General features: G+C 44.8%; 1 protein-coding gene across 2 annotated transcripts in view; it reads right to left on the bottom strand.

Moving 5' to 3' along the window:
- Positions 1-16,188, bottom strand: part of GNA14 (G protein subunit alpha 14) — a 194,282-nt gene extending 178,094 nt beyond the window's left edge. Inside the window, exon 1 of one of the 2 annotated variants that reach the window (XM_059142061.1) lies at positions 15,669-16,188. In XM_059142061.1, coding sequence (XP_058998044.1) covers positions 15,669-15,792 — 124 coding nt within the window. In that variant the 5' untranslated portion in view covers positions 15,793-16,188. Of the gene's footprint in view, positions 1-1,669; positions 1,771-15,668 lie in introns of those variants that run through there. The other variant, XM_059142062.1, reaches the window with a different exon arrangement.
- Between the last annotated feature and the right edge of the window lie 183 nt (positions 16,189-16,371).

Here is a 16,371-nt window from a genome sequence, read left to right as displayed (position 1 = left end):
AAATAAATAAATAAAATAGTCTTTAGATGGGTGTCCACGTACCCAGATAAAACTTCTAGTATTACCGATGGAGGAAGAACAGATGTTCCGGAGACTGTGAGCCATGTCTGCTACAAATAGGCCACTTTTCAAGTTATTCACAAAAATTTAACACAGTAAATTTTAAAGATCTAGTTGGTTTTATTAATTGATCCATGAAATGAACAGCACCACATTTAGCAAATAAAAGGGAGCTCCAAAGGGCTATGTCAAAGAAAAAGTTGTTTTGTTTTTAAGATTTTATTTATTTATTTGACAGACAGAGATCACAAGTAGGCAGAGAGAGGAGGAAGCAGGCTCCCCACTGAGCAGAGAGCCCCAATGCGGGGCTTGATCCCAGGACCCTGAAACCATGACCTGAGCAAAAGGCAGAGGCTTTAACCCACTGAGCCACCCAGGCACCCCCAAAGAAAAGGTTTTTAACAGTAGAAAGCAAGTGGGGGAAAGGAAATTATTAGCAAAGAATCTGTTGTTTTAGGCAAGGTTGCCGTCTTATGAGGAACGAAAGGGGTCTATCAGTGAATTTCTTAATGCTGACCAGGAAATTCCCGTGTTAACCAACATGGACTGGATAAAGGTTACATTTCTAGAGGGACTGAAACTGCAATTAAGTTAGGTATTAAGTCTTGATTTACTGACTCAGGGCCTTAACCTAAGTGACGTCATTTTGGGCCTGTGGTTTTCTTTTTAACAAAGTAAAAAGAGTTTTAATATCGCAAGTGTTTACTTCTGTGCATAAATCTGAAGGCTTAGAAAACAAATAAGACACATGCAATAAATCACTGGTTCCAGAACATCAACCTACAGTTCAATGTCAATCCATAATGAGGTTCAGTTGTCTTAAAGTAGAAGTTTAAGAAGGACAAATAGTCTGATATGTATTCAATTAAAATGCTATATTCTATTAAGAATAAGCCTTTGACACTTCTTGAGATTAAAATATCACTTCTTGGGGCGCCTGGGTGGCTCAGTGGGTTAAAGTCTCCGCCTTCTGCTCAGGTCATGATTTCAGGATCCTGGGATGGAGCTCCGCATCGCATCGGGCTCTCTGCTCAGCAGGGAGCCAGATTCCTCCTCTGCCTGCCTCCCTGCCTACTTGCGATCTCTGTCTGTCAAATAAATAAATAAAATCTTTTAAAATAAAATAAAATATCACTTCCTTTAGGTGATCATGTTGGTACTACATGGCACTATATCTGTTTATTCATCAAATGCTTCTGGAACACCCAGGCACTATACAAAATGTTAAGGAGTCCTGGATTCCAATAGTCCCTACACTCAGCAAACAGAGGATAGTAAATACACAGGGAGAAACAGAGTTTCAAACTAGGAGGAGCTCTGCTTTAAAAGAAAAAAAGACACATAGGGGAAGTCGGGAAGATGGCAGAGTAGGAGGACCCCAAGCATACCTCGTCCCACAGACACACTGAGGTAACAGCACTGAAGGCACAGCTAACTCCGAAAACAGCCTGAAGCCTGGCAGACCAGACCCTCCCCAGTTAATGGGAGAGGGGAGGCCACCCTGAATAGGTAAGAGAGGCAGAGAGCCTGCGGAACACGGAACCCTGCTCAGACTGATTACAAATGGGAGGAAGTCTGCAAGAAGGGAGAAGTGAGAGGTCAGGCTTACCCCAGGAACTCCATGCACGGGGGACACTGGGAACACGGGTCCCCATAACATGTGGCTCTGAGAAATCAGCGGGGCTTCACTTTGTAAGCTTTTAAAAAATCAGTGGGGCTTCACTTCAGGTACTTTAAAAGTCAGTGGGTTAGCTCCGGGAGAGCCAGAAGGTGTAGAAACTGGGTTCCTGCCCTTCAAGAGCCAGGATAACAAATCACCCCACTGGGATGCAGCACGGAAGTAGAAGGAGATTTATTCATTAAGCTCAGAATGTGCCCTCGAGAGGCAGGGATCTTCAGAACCCTTTCTCTTCCCCTCCCCCAGCCCACCCAGCTAGAAACCTGCAGGGACCAGTGCCAACACTCCCCACCTCTCTTGCTAGGGCCATGTGCTGGGCCCCCGCATTCCCCTGCAGACCCACCTGCCCACCCGTCCCACTTGGCAGGCATTCCTCCAAAGCAGCTCCTGCCCCACACATCCAGCAAACAGCCCTATTCTGGGACTAGCACCACTCCAAACTGCCCCTCACCCTGCCCTCAAGAGAAGAGCAGATAAACTCACACACCAGCACTCCCACAGTTCCAGCAGCCCAGCCTTTCAGCTGACAGCCCAGGAAATGCCCCCCCCTGTCTGGCACTACTCCAGCCCAGGGGAGTACCTGGTAAGACGGCCATGCTACCACCAAGGAAAGCCTCTGGGGGGGGGGGGGTACATACACAAAGTGTCTTACCATTCAGTGTGCACACAACTATGACAGACTGAGGGCAGACAGGTGGCCCAACTGCTGATACCCTCCCCACCCCTCCACCTACAAGCCTCAAGTCTCCTCAGACAGGCTCCTCAACAGCACAGGGACCCAAACTGCCCCATGCACACAGAGTAGGCAAAGAAAGTCACTGCAGCTGACTGAAGACAAACATTGCTTGGCCACAACAGTAGGGCACATACAACCCACACAGCACACACCCCTGGTGCCCCGGTTCTGGCGACCAGGGGACTGTGCTACAGGGCACCACAGGACCTCTTTCTCATAAGGCCACTACTTTCAAGATCAGGAGATGTTGCTGGACTTTATAACACACAGAAACACAGAGACCCTAAATGAGGAGCCAGATGAACAGGTCCTGAATGAAAGAAAAGAACAGAAGAAACCTAGTTAAAGAGCTAAATTAAACAGAAATAAACAATATGACTGACACCCCCCCCCCAAAAAAAAACCCAAATCAAAATCATGCTTATAAAGATACTTACTGGACTTAAGTGTGAAGGATCTCAGCAAGGTCTTCAATGGAAAGTTTAAAAATATAAGAAAGAACCAGTCAGAGATGAACACACTAGAGAAAATTAAGAGCACATTATAGGATATAGAAGAATGAATTGCCAATCTAGAAGACAGGGTAATGGAAAGCAACCAAGCAGAACAGCCAAAAAAATAAATGAGAGATTGCTGAGGTTAACTCGGCAACATCAGGAAGCATAGTAACATATGCATTACAGGGATCCCAGAAAGAGCGAGAGAGAACGTATTTGAAGAAATAACAGCTGAAAACATCCATAGTTTTAGAGAACAAAACAGACATCCAGATCCAGGAAACATGGAAAGCCCCTAAGAAAAGTGGCATAAGTAGATGCACACCAATACGTCTAATAACTAAAATGGCAAAAAGTAACAAAATAAAGAGAATTTGAAAAGCAGCCAAAGAAAACAGTTACATACATGGGAAACCCCTTAAGGCTCTCAGCTGATTGATCAGCAGAAACTTTGAATATATCCTGTCACTCCCTTCTGGCCTGCAAAGTGCTCATAGGGGGGAAAAAAAAGCAACCAAGAATAATCTGCCTAACAAGGCTATCATTCAGACTGGAAGGAGACATAACGAGTCTCCCAGCCAAACAAAAGTTAAAGTAGTTCATTACCACCAAACCAGACTTACAAGAAATTTTAGAGTGAACCCTTTAAGTGGAAAGGCAAGGCCATAACTGAAAGTAGGAAAATCATGAAAACAAAAAATTTTACAGGTAAATGCAAATATATAATAAAGGTAGTAGTTTAATTGCTTATAAAACCAGTATGAAGTTTAAAACACAGAAGCATTAAAAATCAATTATATCTACAAAAATTAGTCAAGAGAATCACAAAATAAAAGGATGGAAAATAGGATAAATGTTTAAAATTGGGGGAGGGAATAAAGATTTCAGTGCTTTTAGAACGGCTTCAAATTCAAGTGACCATCAACTTAATACAGAGTGCTGTACGTGAAGATGTTGTATATGTACCTAATGGTAACTATAAGTCAAAGATCTGTGATAGACACAAAAGAATAAAGAGAAAGGAATCCAAACTTAACACTAAGGTCACCATCAAAAAACAAAGGAAGAGAGCAAGAAAAGAAAAAAGGAATAGAACTGCAAAAACAACCACAAAACAAGTAACAAAAAAGTAATAAGTACAGGTTTATCAATAATGAATTTGGATGTAAATAGACTACATGCTCTAATCAAAACAAACAAAGTGAATGAATGGATAAAAAAAAAAGCACAACTTATTTAAAGGCTGTCTATACGAAACTCACTTCAGACCTAAAGACATGCAGAGTCAAAGTGAAGAGATGGAAAAACATTTACCAATCAAATGAAAACAAGAAAGCTCATAGCAATACTTGTATCAGACAAAAAGACTTTACAACAAAGACTGTAGTGAGAAGCAGATAAGGAAACTACATAATGATAAAAGGAAAAACCCAACAAGAGGATATAACAATTTTAAATATCTACGCACCCAACATAAAAGCACTTAAATACATAAAGCAACTATTAACAGACATAAAGGAAGCAATCAACGTAATACAGTAGTAGTAGGGGATTTTTAATACCCAGCTTACGTCAGTGATCATCCAGACAGAAAAATCAACAAGGAAACAGTAGTCTTGAATGACACATTGGACCAGATGGACATACCAGATCTACCCATAACACTCCCTCCAAAAATAACAGAATATACATTCTTTTAAAGTGCACATGGCACATTCTCCAGGGTAAATCAGGTTATGCCCCAAAACAAATTCAACAATTTCAAGAAGACTGAAATCCTATCATGCATCTTTTCTAACCACAAAGGTATGAAACTAGAAGTCCATTACAAGGAAATCTGGAAAGAACACAAATACTTGGAGACTACCTACCATGCTACTAAGCAATGAAAGAGTCAACTAAGAAATCAAAGAGGAAATTTTTAAAAAGACCTGGAGACTAATGAACACGAAAACACAACAATCCAAAATCTTTGGGATGTAGCAAAAGCAGTTCTCAGAGGGAAGTTGATAGCAATACAGGTCTACCTCAAGAAACAAGAAAAATCTCAAGTAAGAAATACAGAATGGGCTATGGAAGAATATTTTCATGGAGTTCATTTGGATCACGGTCAGTCCCCTTCCAGGAGGAAGGGATATTTAAGAAGCATTCTGAAAAGAAGTAGCAGTTAGCTAGAAGACTATTAAGAGCTCATGTTGGAGGTGGAGAGATGAGTGTGTGCAGACCTGAATTGTAAGCCCAAGGTGGACGGCCCACTGAAGTTCCTAAAAGAAAGCCCTACAGGCAGAAGGGAGTGATCACAGGGCATAATGGCACAGAATGTGGCAGGGCACAGATACAGTGTCTCACATACCAAGCACAGATTTTAGATTTGCACCCAAGGGCAATCAGAACACGGAAAGACTTTGAGCAGGAAAACAATAATCCAATTTCCATTCTGCAGGATGGGGTGGAAACTCAGGGCCCTAGGAGAGGCAGGGATTTCAAACGAGTGTGAAGGCAAGAAGCCCAGGGTTGAATCTAGGCAGTCAGATTCCAGAGCCCTGGTTCTTAATCATAGGTCCTGCTCCTTTTTTCCAGAGCCAGCTCTGGAAAAAAGGAGCAGGACTATGATTAAGAACCAGGGCTCTGGAATCTGACTGCCTAGATTCAAACCCTGGCTCTGCCTTCACTGGTGAACCTTGCTTTAGGGCCTGAGTTTCCCCATCTGCAGAATGGAAAGGATAGTATTAATTATGATGCAAAGCATGGTGAGAAATAAACCAGATCACTCATTTCGAGTGCCTAGAAGGAGGACTGGATGTATCAATATTCACTTTACTATTAGAATTCCCATTTCTAGTATCAGGTGTAGCAGAAAATTGAGGAAGACTCTTAGGATTCTGTCTTGAGCAACAGAATGGTCAGTGGTACCATTTACTGAGATATAGATAGGTAGAATTGATGAATCCAGGAAGGAAGAAGGGAAGACCATTCAGTTATGCTCAAGGACTTCCGTTTTTGATATGTGAAAAAATGAGTTAACGATGTCGAATGGCACTTTTTAAATGGCTTTTTAGATAAATATGCTACAATATTTTTAGCATTCTTACTTGGCCAGTTTTTTAAGTAGACAGTTCTATTTTGTTAACTCTCTTGATTTTTTTTAAAACAAACTAAAAATCCTACAATTTTTAAGCCGGTGATTTAAATGATAACACCAATTACAAAGATTTATATCAACAAAAGCAATATGGTTTTTTTAAAAGATTTTATTTATTTATTTGGCAGAGAGAAATCACAAGTAGATGGAGAGACAGGCGGCGGGGGTGGGGGGGGAAGCAGGCTCCCTGCTGAGCAGAGAGCCCAATGCGGGACTCGATCCCAGGACCCTGAGATCATGACCTGAGCCGAAGGCAGTGGCTTAACCCACTGAGCCACCCAGGCGCCCCAACAAAAGCAGTATGTTTATATGTGGAGCACACCAATCCTTGCCACTTCCAACATCCTCACTTAGGGCAGTATCAGAGGATTATTTCTCTTAGCTGCACAGAAAGAGGTCCATTTCCCCTGAATTTGCTCAGGCTAAGATATGACTCCTAAGACACCAAACTCGGTCTTAAACTTCAGAGGACTTAAGTCCTTAAAATGACAGATTCTCTTTTCAGATCCTCGAAATTTCTTATTCATATAATTAAGTGTGAAAAGAACCTCTAAAATCATGAGGCCTATATAAAATCCTTCATTTTTATATAGGCAGACCTACCACATATTTAGAAAAGTTACATGAAAACTATGAAGAGTTTCATTTTTTTCAAACTATTTCAGACCAAAGCAATAAAGAATAACAAATTTCTCAACTATAACTCCAGTTATATATCAAAATCTTATGTATAGCTATGTATAGTTACTAGGAAAAAAATCCTTCTGGAACTGTAAGGAATTTATTTTACCAATATCATTTTTTATTATGTTCAGTTAGTCAATGTATTATAGTACATCATTCGTTTTTGACATAGTGTTCAACAATCCATTAGTGGGTATAACACCCAGTAATCATTTTATTCCAGGACACAGGCTCAATTTTCATATTTTGACACCCCTATTCTAGGCATAAAGATTCAACCTGAGTATGTAGCTAAGACAGTGGACATGTAAAAAACCAAACCAAACAAACAAACAAAAAAAACATAAATAGTTCTGGAACTTTCTACTATGCTTTTCTTCAAAATCCAACCAATGCCAGGCTTCCTTTTCTGAATATTCCTAAAGTACCTCAAACAATAGAGACCCCCAGCTACTATTAGTAAAATTCTTCACTACCCATCTGCTAGTTCATGGAAAGAGACATATTTTTTCAACCAGTATTCAAGCTAAGGTCCCTGTTCAGCATGGGGGCAGGCAGTTGGTCAGTGATGAACAGAACATTCATGGAGTTCAAGGTCTCGTTAAGACTCTTCCCAGACTGAATCACTTGCCTGGATGACTCCACCATTGCTCAGTCACCGGAGCTCTCAGAACATTTGGTTCCTCTCTTTTTTTGTTGTTAACCTATTTTACATCTAATAGCCCCCCAATCCAGGAAACAACGTTTTTCAAATTTTACTTGAAATAGAACTGGGGGGGGGGGGGTGTGATGGCACTACACAGAGGTTTCTCTTACTTTTAGCGCTTAAACTGGTTTCCTGAATTCAGTTCTATTTCAGCAATTGGAGGACTTTGGCTTTCTTTTAAATTTGTACTATCTGATTAAGGAAAAAACTCAATAGCCTTTAAATCCTTGATTCCAAGACTTAATGGCACACAAGTGAACATTTTTATTTATTTTTTAAAGATTATATTTATTTATTTGACAGAGAGAGAGATCACAAGTAGGCAGAGAGGTGGGCGGGGGGAAGTAGGCTCTCCACTGAGCAGAGAGCCCAATGCGGGGCTTGATCCCAGGACCCTGAGATCATGACCTGAGCTGAAGGCAGAGGCTTAACCCACTGAGCCACCCAGGTGCTCCACAAATGAACATTTTTATTTTTTATTTTTATTTTTTAAAGATTTTATCTGTTTATTTGACAGAGATTACAAGTAGACAGAGAGGCAGGCAGAGAGAGAGAGGGAAGCAGGCTCCCTGCTGAGCAGAGAGCCCGATGCGGGACTCGATCCCAAGACCCTGGGATCATGACCTGAGCCGAAGGCAGCGGCTTAACCCACTGAGCCACCCAGGTGCCCACAAATGAACATTTTTAAAGCCAAGATGCCTTTGCACCTATGGGTGCATTTATTATGGGGTTTGCTTTCCTGAAAAGCTGTTTTCAAATCAATGGCATGTCTTATAATCAATGTTGCCTTAGAAACTAAGAAATTCAACAAGAGGACTCAGATTGACTTAATGAAAAAAAAAAAAAAGTTGGCAAGAAGACTGGACTCCTAGCCTTGGCTTACTGCCATTTAGTTACTAGTCACCAAGCCCTGTGACATCTGCTCAGTCCCTCCATGCCTCTGGACGTTTTCTTCTCCATTCATAAAATACAAGTTTACACTTCTGTTTCTCAAACTCTGTGGTAAGAGAGGAGCTTAAGTTTTTCCAGTCAGTTGCAGACATGCATTTATGAAATACAACACTATGTAGATTACACAAGGATTCTTCCCATGACTGATCACTTTCATTTATTTGATATTCTTTAGTAATACAATTAGCTTGTATTTCCCAATTACACAGTCGCTGAGCACTACAAACAAAAATTCAGGGAAGGAGTCCTGCAGAATGAAGGTGTTTGTCATTTGTGGCAGATTCAAGAGAGCAGCAGCATGGTGAATCCATCTGTGGGTCACTGAAAATGGGCCAACAATCCAGAAGACACCTTCCAGGCAAAATAATAAAAGATACATGTTCTCTTTTCCTAATATTCATTTTTGAAAAGTACAAAACATGAGAGTTCATCAGTTACTTTGAAAAAAGTGTTTAAGCAACTACAATATTACCCTTAGGGTTGGCAATACAAGCCAATGTTCCATGTGATTTTTCAAAGAGAAGACAGAGCCACAGCAGCTCTTACTAGAACATACTTCCTCTCCACCACTTAGTCCATGATAGGAAGTCAGTAGTTAATGGCTCTTGGCCCTAAGGCTACTGTGGTTTATAGAAGAAGCATGGCTTTTTGAGTAGTACATCAAAGTATAAGGGTGCAAACAAATGCGAACTCGTTTTTAAAAGGATGCTTAAAAAAAAAAGATTTATTTGAGAGAGAGAGAGAGGGCATGAGGGGCAAGAAGCTCAGAGGGAGAAGCAGACTCCCCCATGGAGCTGGAAGCCCAATGCGGGACTCCATGCCAGGACTCCGGGACTATGACCTGAGCTGAAGGCAGCAGTCCAACCAAGTGAGCCAGTAGGCGCCCTAGAAGGACTTTTTTTTTTTTTTTAAAGATTTTATTTATTTATTTGACAGACAAAGATCGCAAGTAGGCAGAGAGGCAGGCAGAGAGAGAGAAGGAAACAGGCTTCCCTGCCAAGCAGAAAGCCCAATGCGGGGCTTGATCCCAGGACTCTGGGATCACAACCTGAGCCAAAGGCAGAGGCTTTAACACACTGAGCCACCCAGGCGCCCCCCCTAGAAGGACTCTTACGTGAGATAAACATACATATGTGCTGGCAGGTGGGGACAAAAGCTAAATAATCATACAAATTACCTAGATCAGACTCTGCGCACCCTTCATCAAGTTGATGAGAGCCATTTATTCCACTTCAGAAAAGAAATCATCCCCTAGGCCAGTCAGTCTCGGAGGCTTCCTGGATATTTGCTGAAAAATCAGAGTATCTGCCTTAGAGCCTGGAGGTATAGACAATCAGAGGCTGGCCAGCCCTGGGTGCCAGACCAATGCTCGAAGAGAGGTTCTCACACCTGAGCGTCCATCAGGACCATCTGGAGGGCTCAGTAATAGATTGCTGGCCCCACCCCTGAACTTGATCCAGAGGGCCATGATCAAACTGAGAGTTTGCATTTCTAACAAGGTTTCAGGAGGTGCTGATGCTCCTGGGAACAGACTTTGAGAACCACTGGTAGAAGATATTCGATGACAGAATTAGAAAGTTATCAGAGGTCACCTGAAATAAACCTTTCATTGTCCTAGTGAGGACCTAGGGTTGAGAGAAGAATGTCTTATTCATGGTTATATATCTAATACTCAGAACTTTCTCCAAAAAAAAAAAAGGCAACTCAGGTGTCTCAAGTCTTAACAGGCTGCTTATTTCATGGTTTTAAGTTATGGCCATGTATCAGGACCCTGCTCGAAGAGGCACAAGCAGAGCCTTCATGCTGTTGACCCTCCTACCCATGTGTCCTTCCAAGAACATGTTAGTCTATCAGTGACCTCAAAATGGTAGGCAAGTGGCCTTAAACCACACAGGGTGTTGACTGTCCAATGGGACCTACTCACCTAGATTCTAAACCCAGAGAACAAGTCCCTACCATTAAGCCATGCTGCCTGTCCCCCAACTCCCCGGCAGCTGAGCACAAACAGATGGCCTGAGGTTTTGCAAAGTGACACATAATATAGGAGATGGTCACAGATGACTTACAGCACTGCTGTGGACCTAAGTGTCCAGCGCAGCCTCAAATACTGTGGGGGTGGAGTCCCCGGTTGTAGGCTTGGCCGTGTAGACGGATACCCGTGTCAAAACCCTGTGGGATAATGACCTTTTGGCTGAGACTGCTCTTCAATTCCCACCGGTTCTGTGAGCTTCCTGCTTCCCCTCCAATAACTAGTCCTCTGCTTACATGGTTTGCAACGGAGAACCATGGCTGACAGGACAGCCCTTTAATTTACCCAGTAGCAGAGAACCAATGGATCCTAATCAAAATTAGGACTCCCACAAAGACCCCCACCATGACCTCCACCTTTAGAGCTCTTGCATTTCTGTTGGTACATTTTGGTGTTTGCAGCAAGGGCTGCTTGACTCCCAGGGAGCCCCACCCCAGGCCATCGTGCTCCGATGACAGAGAAGGTCTTGATTTATACCCCCAGGGCCAGAACTGAGAGATCCATGGATCCTGGGATCATGACCTGAGACAAAGACACTTAACGACTGAGCCACCCGGGCACCGGGCACCGCACAAGAAAACATATTAAATTCAGGTATCACTGGAAAAGAAAAAGGGTTTTATAAACCACAAGGCATCTTTGGTGAGAAAAACAAACAAAAACCTTTGAGGGTTAAGGGGTTTTCCCCATTGTTTTTGTCTAATTCTACTGTCTGATTTTCCCCTTATCTGCTCACAGCGTTACAACCTCAAGATGTTGATCTTCGAACGCCATGCCTTAAAGAATGTGGCTCCTTTAGGTACATCGATACTGGTGAGGGATTTGAATTGGGTACCTGCTCTCTTTGTTTCAAGTGTCCTAAACATCTTAAAAAGTGCTGTTCGCCACTGAAAGTCACCAAGGCCCTGTAGAGAAATGGCTGATTCCCCAACTGGGAAGGGCAGTCCGCTGGAGCATGAGGCTCATCCTTATGCCAGAGAGTAAGAAAGGGTTCAAAGAAATGATGGGCCACATTGTTAAGATGCAAGCAACAGCCTGAAGAGGATCTCCTTACACAAACGGAGTACGATGCAAGTGCCCCAGTGATTAAGTACAGGGATAAAGAAAAAACCAATGAGGGATTCATTAACATGTACTGATAATAAATAGGCCAGAAAAGACATAAGCCACAAACTTAAAAAAAAAAAAAAAAATTCACACAGTCCCCCATTCTGAAGCACATTATGGTACAAAAAAAAAATGAAGCATTTTTCCATGAACGTCTATTTGGTAGTAACCACAATATTCACATAAAGGGCTAAGACAAAACATGAAAACTCAAAGAAATCTTGCCTCCAAATACCCCTTCTAGCATCCCAGAGCCTCAGAACACCACCTACTGTCCTCAAAAGCTTCTCTTGGTAGATGGGGAGAAGATGGTGTGTCTCCTACATGAGCCCACATATGGACGGCCATCAACACCCCAACGTCCCCATTTCTTAAGGGTCTACTCGAACGGTTCCTCCTCCAGAGGACTCCCCTTCATGCACTGCCTGTACGAAGTTTTATTCCGTATTAAGCACTTAGGACCATCCTCCCCCTCAGTTCCTTGTCAACACACACCTCCAATTTAGTACTTCACTTATAAATGCTCCCAGGCACAGAGCAGTGCTTGGCACTTGGGAAAATGTTGGCTTGAACCCAGTGAAGAGTAAAGGGACATGGGCATACTTAACCATTTCATTCCTTTTCCTCTTCACAGAGCTAGAAAATTCCATCACTTTCTATGGAGAAAACCACCCTCCCTATGCAATTTCCTCTAATTGACATTCAGCCTAGGAGCATAATGATTAGTTTCCAAGGGAGATTCTGCTACAACCAATGCAATAATATTTTAAGGAACTCAGATTTTCACCTATTCTGGTATAAATAGGGAGACTGAAATCAGCTTATGGCTCAGAAAATATAGGAAACTGAAAGCAAAACATTAATGTTGGTGCATTACCAGGACATTTTAGACAAACTGCTATGCAACCCATAACTGATCAACTAAAATAGAAAGTAACACCTCATTGGTGGTTCAAAATGCTCAAAAATGGAGTGAAGATAGTGGACACTTATCACTACCAGACAAACCCAAGAGAAACTACTCTGTGGTTTAAAAAAAAAAAAAAAAAAAAAAGTACAGCTAAGGGTTTCAGGGTTTGAACCCAGTCTAGCCTCAGAGCTTACATTTTTAACCCCTATGCCAGTGTAAAGTTAAATACCAATTCCCCATTATACACTCCTTCCAGACAGTTCCAACATGAGAGTCTGCATCCAAAATTAAGCCATCAGTTTCTGGAAACACTCAACTCTATTAACAACACTCCACTAAACCTCATTTAATATTAAAAATAAAAGGTTCCATTTCTCCCTGCTGCCACCACCGTTTAATTGCTTTTATCCAGACACTTTCTTCCTGCACTGAAGAGTACTCATCAGGGCTCTTTGCAGAACTACTCTTGTCCAGCTCTTATCTGAGGAACTGATAAGGTATTTCTTTCTACCAAATTCAATCATCTTCTTTATCTCACCCCCACTCCCAGCTGAAAGCATCACGTTGACATCTTGCAATTGCTAGCCCAAACCAGATAGCAGCTTTTATCTTTCCCTGCGGGCACTGACATATGCTTTTATTAAGTGTAAGCAGGATACTGCTCTACTGAATGCACTTCAGAAATTCACATCATTTTGTTGCAAAAGCATGTTTCCTTGTGAAAGAGCTGATGGCTTTCCAGGTCATTCCACCTTCCACACAGGACCCTCAACTCCCATTCACAGAGTGCCATTTTCACTGGAGGCATCTGAGCAGTGGATTATCTAATTCTGCCATTATAGACTCAGGTGAATTCTGCACTCACAAGGCATCGCTGGGGACAAAACAGCATCCGCCACATCCTCCTGATCCTTTATCTTTGAAGTCACTGCCTCCTCCTTCATTTTGGGGAGAAATGGAAGTGTACCCTGCTCCCTGAAAAGAGGGAAGGAAACCCAAGTTTTTAAGTCCTTCTTTGGGGTTCCTGACAGCTCTAAATGACTGGGTAACTGTTTCTACTGGTTTTTAAGTAACTAACCCTGAGTCAGTATGCTACTCAATGAAAATGGGGATCTTGGGAGAGAAGACAGTGCCTGGAGGGTGCAGGAAGAGGGTTGGGGTAAAGGCCTGGGGGAGGCCAAGAAGATATTCTAGTCACCAGTATAAACATGACCTCCAGGGCAAACATTTCTCCCCTACTTAGAGTGTAAATGCAAGCATTTTACAACCCCCCCCCCCCCCCCCCCGCCATTTTCCCACCCACCAAAAAACAGGCCAGTTCCCCAGTGTCAGCCAGCGTTTGTAAGCTCCTGGGGTGTTCCTGACTCCGTACTTCATACACTGGCACAAATTAACAGCTGCACAATGAAAGAAGGTACAGGCTTCCCTTGAAAAGAACAATTACGCCTCCAAAGCCAGGCCTGCCCCTATCCTTGGTGGGGCCTGGGGCAAGACTACAAATGAAGCGCCCAACACTTTAAGGTCATCAAGCGAGCCACTGTCACAGAATCCTTCCCCTTGACAAACTCGGCTTTCTATCCACCTGGAAGGCCAGGTACAATTTAGAGTTCGCAGGCCCCTGGGAGTTCTGGGCCAGACACAGGTTGTTTCAACATCCCTGCGAGATGGACACAGTCTCTTCCCTCCCCCACCCAGGCTCCGGCTCTCCCCAGGAAGGCCTCAGGGGCACACCTGTAGACCTTCAGCCTGTTATTTCCAAGCTCTTCCAACACCCCGGGCACAGCTGCCCTTCTGGCCATTCTTCAGGGAGGAGGTCTGCCTCCTCCCCACTGGAAGAAGCCATGGAAGCAGGCTTGGGGCCTTTGGGAAGGGAATCCCATGGGAATCTGGGGTGCAACATGTATTCTGGGTGGGCAGCCCGCTCCACCTGCAGACACCTGTCCCAGTGGGGAGGTGAAGGCCAGACACCCTCACATACACCTTCTAAACCCCCAGAGGTCGGGAGTGGGGAGAGAGATTAAAAAAATAATAATAAAAGGGTTCCTTGGCTCAGGCCTGAAGCCAATATGAACTAAAAGCTTTCTCCATTTTATCCTAACTAGATCAACTTTTTTTAACTGGAAGCATTCTGGAAGGGGGAGTCCTTATATTCAACATTAATAAACTGTTGTAAGAGGATTCCTGTCTGGAACCGATCAAAGAGTTGGAACCCTTCTAGCTGCAAAGATCTAACAGCTAATATCCTGGTGTGAACGAAAAGGCAAATATTTCTCAAACAGCAAATGGATTCAACAGGGTTCCAGAAAGTCAGAAAAGGTGGGATCCTTGCCCTAGGCCATAAGTTGGGGAAGCCTTAACATTTTCTATCTCTTTTGGAAACTTAAGAGCCAGATAAGTCGTCAAGGCAGCAGGGGCAGCCAAGTCCAAAGGCGAGGCACACGCGGAGTGGAGCAGAGTGAGCAGAGTGAGGAGGGGAGGTTTGGGTCTGCTGGCCAAAGGGGGTCACCAAAGGGAGACGGTTGGGGTCACAGTGGGGTGAGCGGCTAGGGCTTGGACCTCAGCCCCACTAATGACCTAGTATCTGTTTCGTTTTTTTCCCAAAGCAAGTTAACCAATTTTCCAGACCTCCATTTTCAATTCTCCAAAATGGAGAGGTTTCAAGGTTTGCTTGTTACAGCCCAGCGATGCTGTCCCCGACTAAGCACAGTCCGTACTTGGTGAGCGCTCACTCAACCACACTTCTTAAAAACTGAGAGCACAAAGATCAGAGCTAGAGCTGCACCCAAAGATTTTCATCAGGCAGCTCCCCGCCACCTACCCCAACATCCAAGACAGGGCTCCGCAGAAGCTGGGGACAGAACGATGGGGTTAAGGTTTTAGGGAGCGGAGCCAACAGAGCGGACACTGATCAAATGCTACGTCTCAGCCTGGTTTGGGGTAGGGAAGGGGTGCCTTCGAAAGTCGACCAACGGAGGGTGCAAAGGACACGTGCGTAAGGCCCCCAAGTTGCCGGCCTCGCAGCCCACCCCCCTCCCCACCCCGGGGAAAGGAAGAAGCCGCGCTACAGCCCGCGCGCTCCAGGCCTAGAAGGGATCTGAGCGAGGGAAGCGGCCGGGGACCGCGGAAAACGCCTGGCGAGCGGGGTCCGGGGGCGTCACAGTCACTCACCCAGCAGCAGCAGCTTGAACTCGCGGCGCGCGTCCTTCTTGTCCCGGCGAAGCTGCCGCTCGATCTCCGCGCTGATGCGCTGCGACTCCTTCTCCTCCGCCGACAAGCAGCAGCAGCCGGCCATGGTGCGCGCTGCACCCGACGGCGCGACGCGGTCCCGGGGCGCCCGGATTCTCCGCGGGCCGCTCGCCCGGCCGATCTGCGACAGGCACCCGCGTTCGGGAAAAAAAGCAGACAAGGCCGCCTTGACTTTTAGAGTAAGAAGCCTGGCCTCCAGAGGCTCAGTCCCGTCCTCGAGGATGGAGTCGGAGGCGGGGGCGAATTCGGCGCGCTAGCACAGCCACGCGCCCCGCAGATCCGGGCTCACCAGCCCCACAGCCGGTCCTGGGGAGGAGGAGGGCCAGCCGAGAGGATGGGAGCGCTGCCGGCGCCCGGAAGATGCACACGCCCCTTAGCACGGGAGCCGGACACCCAGTCGCGGGGCGCAGACCACGTGTAAAAAGTTGGGGTGTCGGTGCCGGGGGCGGGAGGTGGTGGCGTGGAGAGCGGGATCTCCCGGTCCTGGAGGTGTCCCGGGCGGGCGACGGGCTCGGCGTGGGTTGGAGGCAGAGGGCCTAGCTAGTCCTTGCCTGGAAAGTTCCGAAAGTGACCGCGGATTAAGACTGAGCGTAAGGGTTCCAGCCGGCGCTAGTGGCTTTAAGTG

This window comes from Mustela lutreola, chromosome 12 (genome assembly GCF_030435805.1).
Source record: "Mustela lutreola isolate mMusLut2 chromosome 12, mMusLut2.pri, whole genome shotgun sequence".
In the NCBI taxonomy this organism is placed as follows: domain Eukaryota; kingdom Metazoa; phylum Chordata; class Mammalia; order Carnivora; family Mustelidae; genus Mustela; species Mustela lutreola.
Note: the sequence above shows the minus strand (reverse complement) of the source record. Positions and strands in the feature narration are given on the sequence as shown.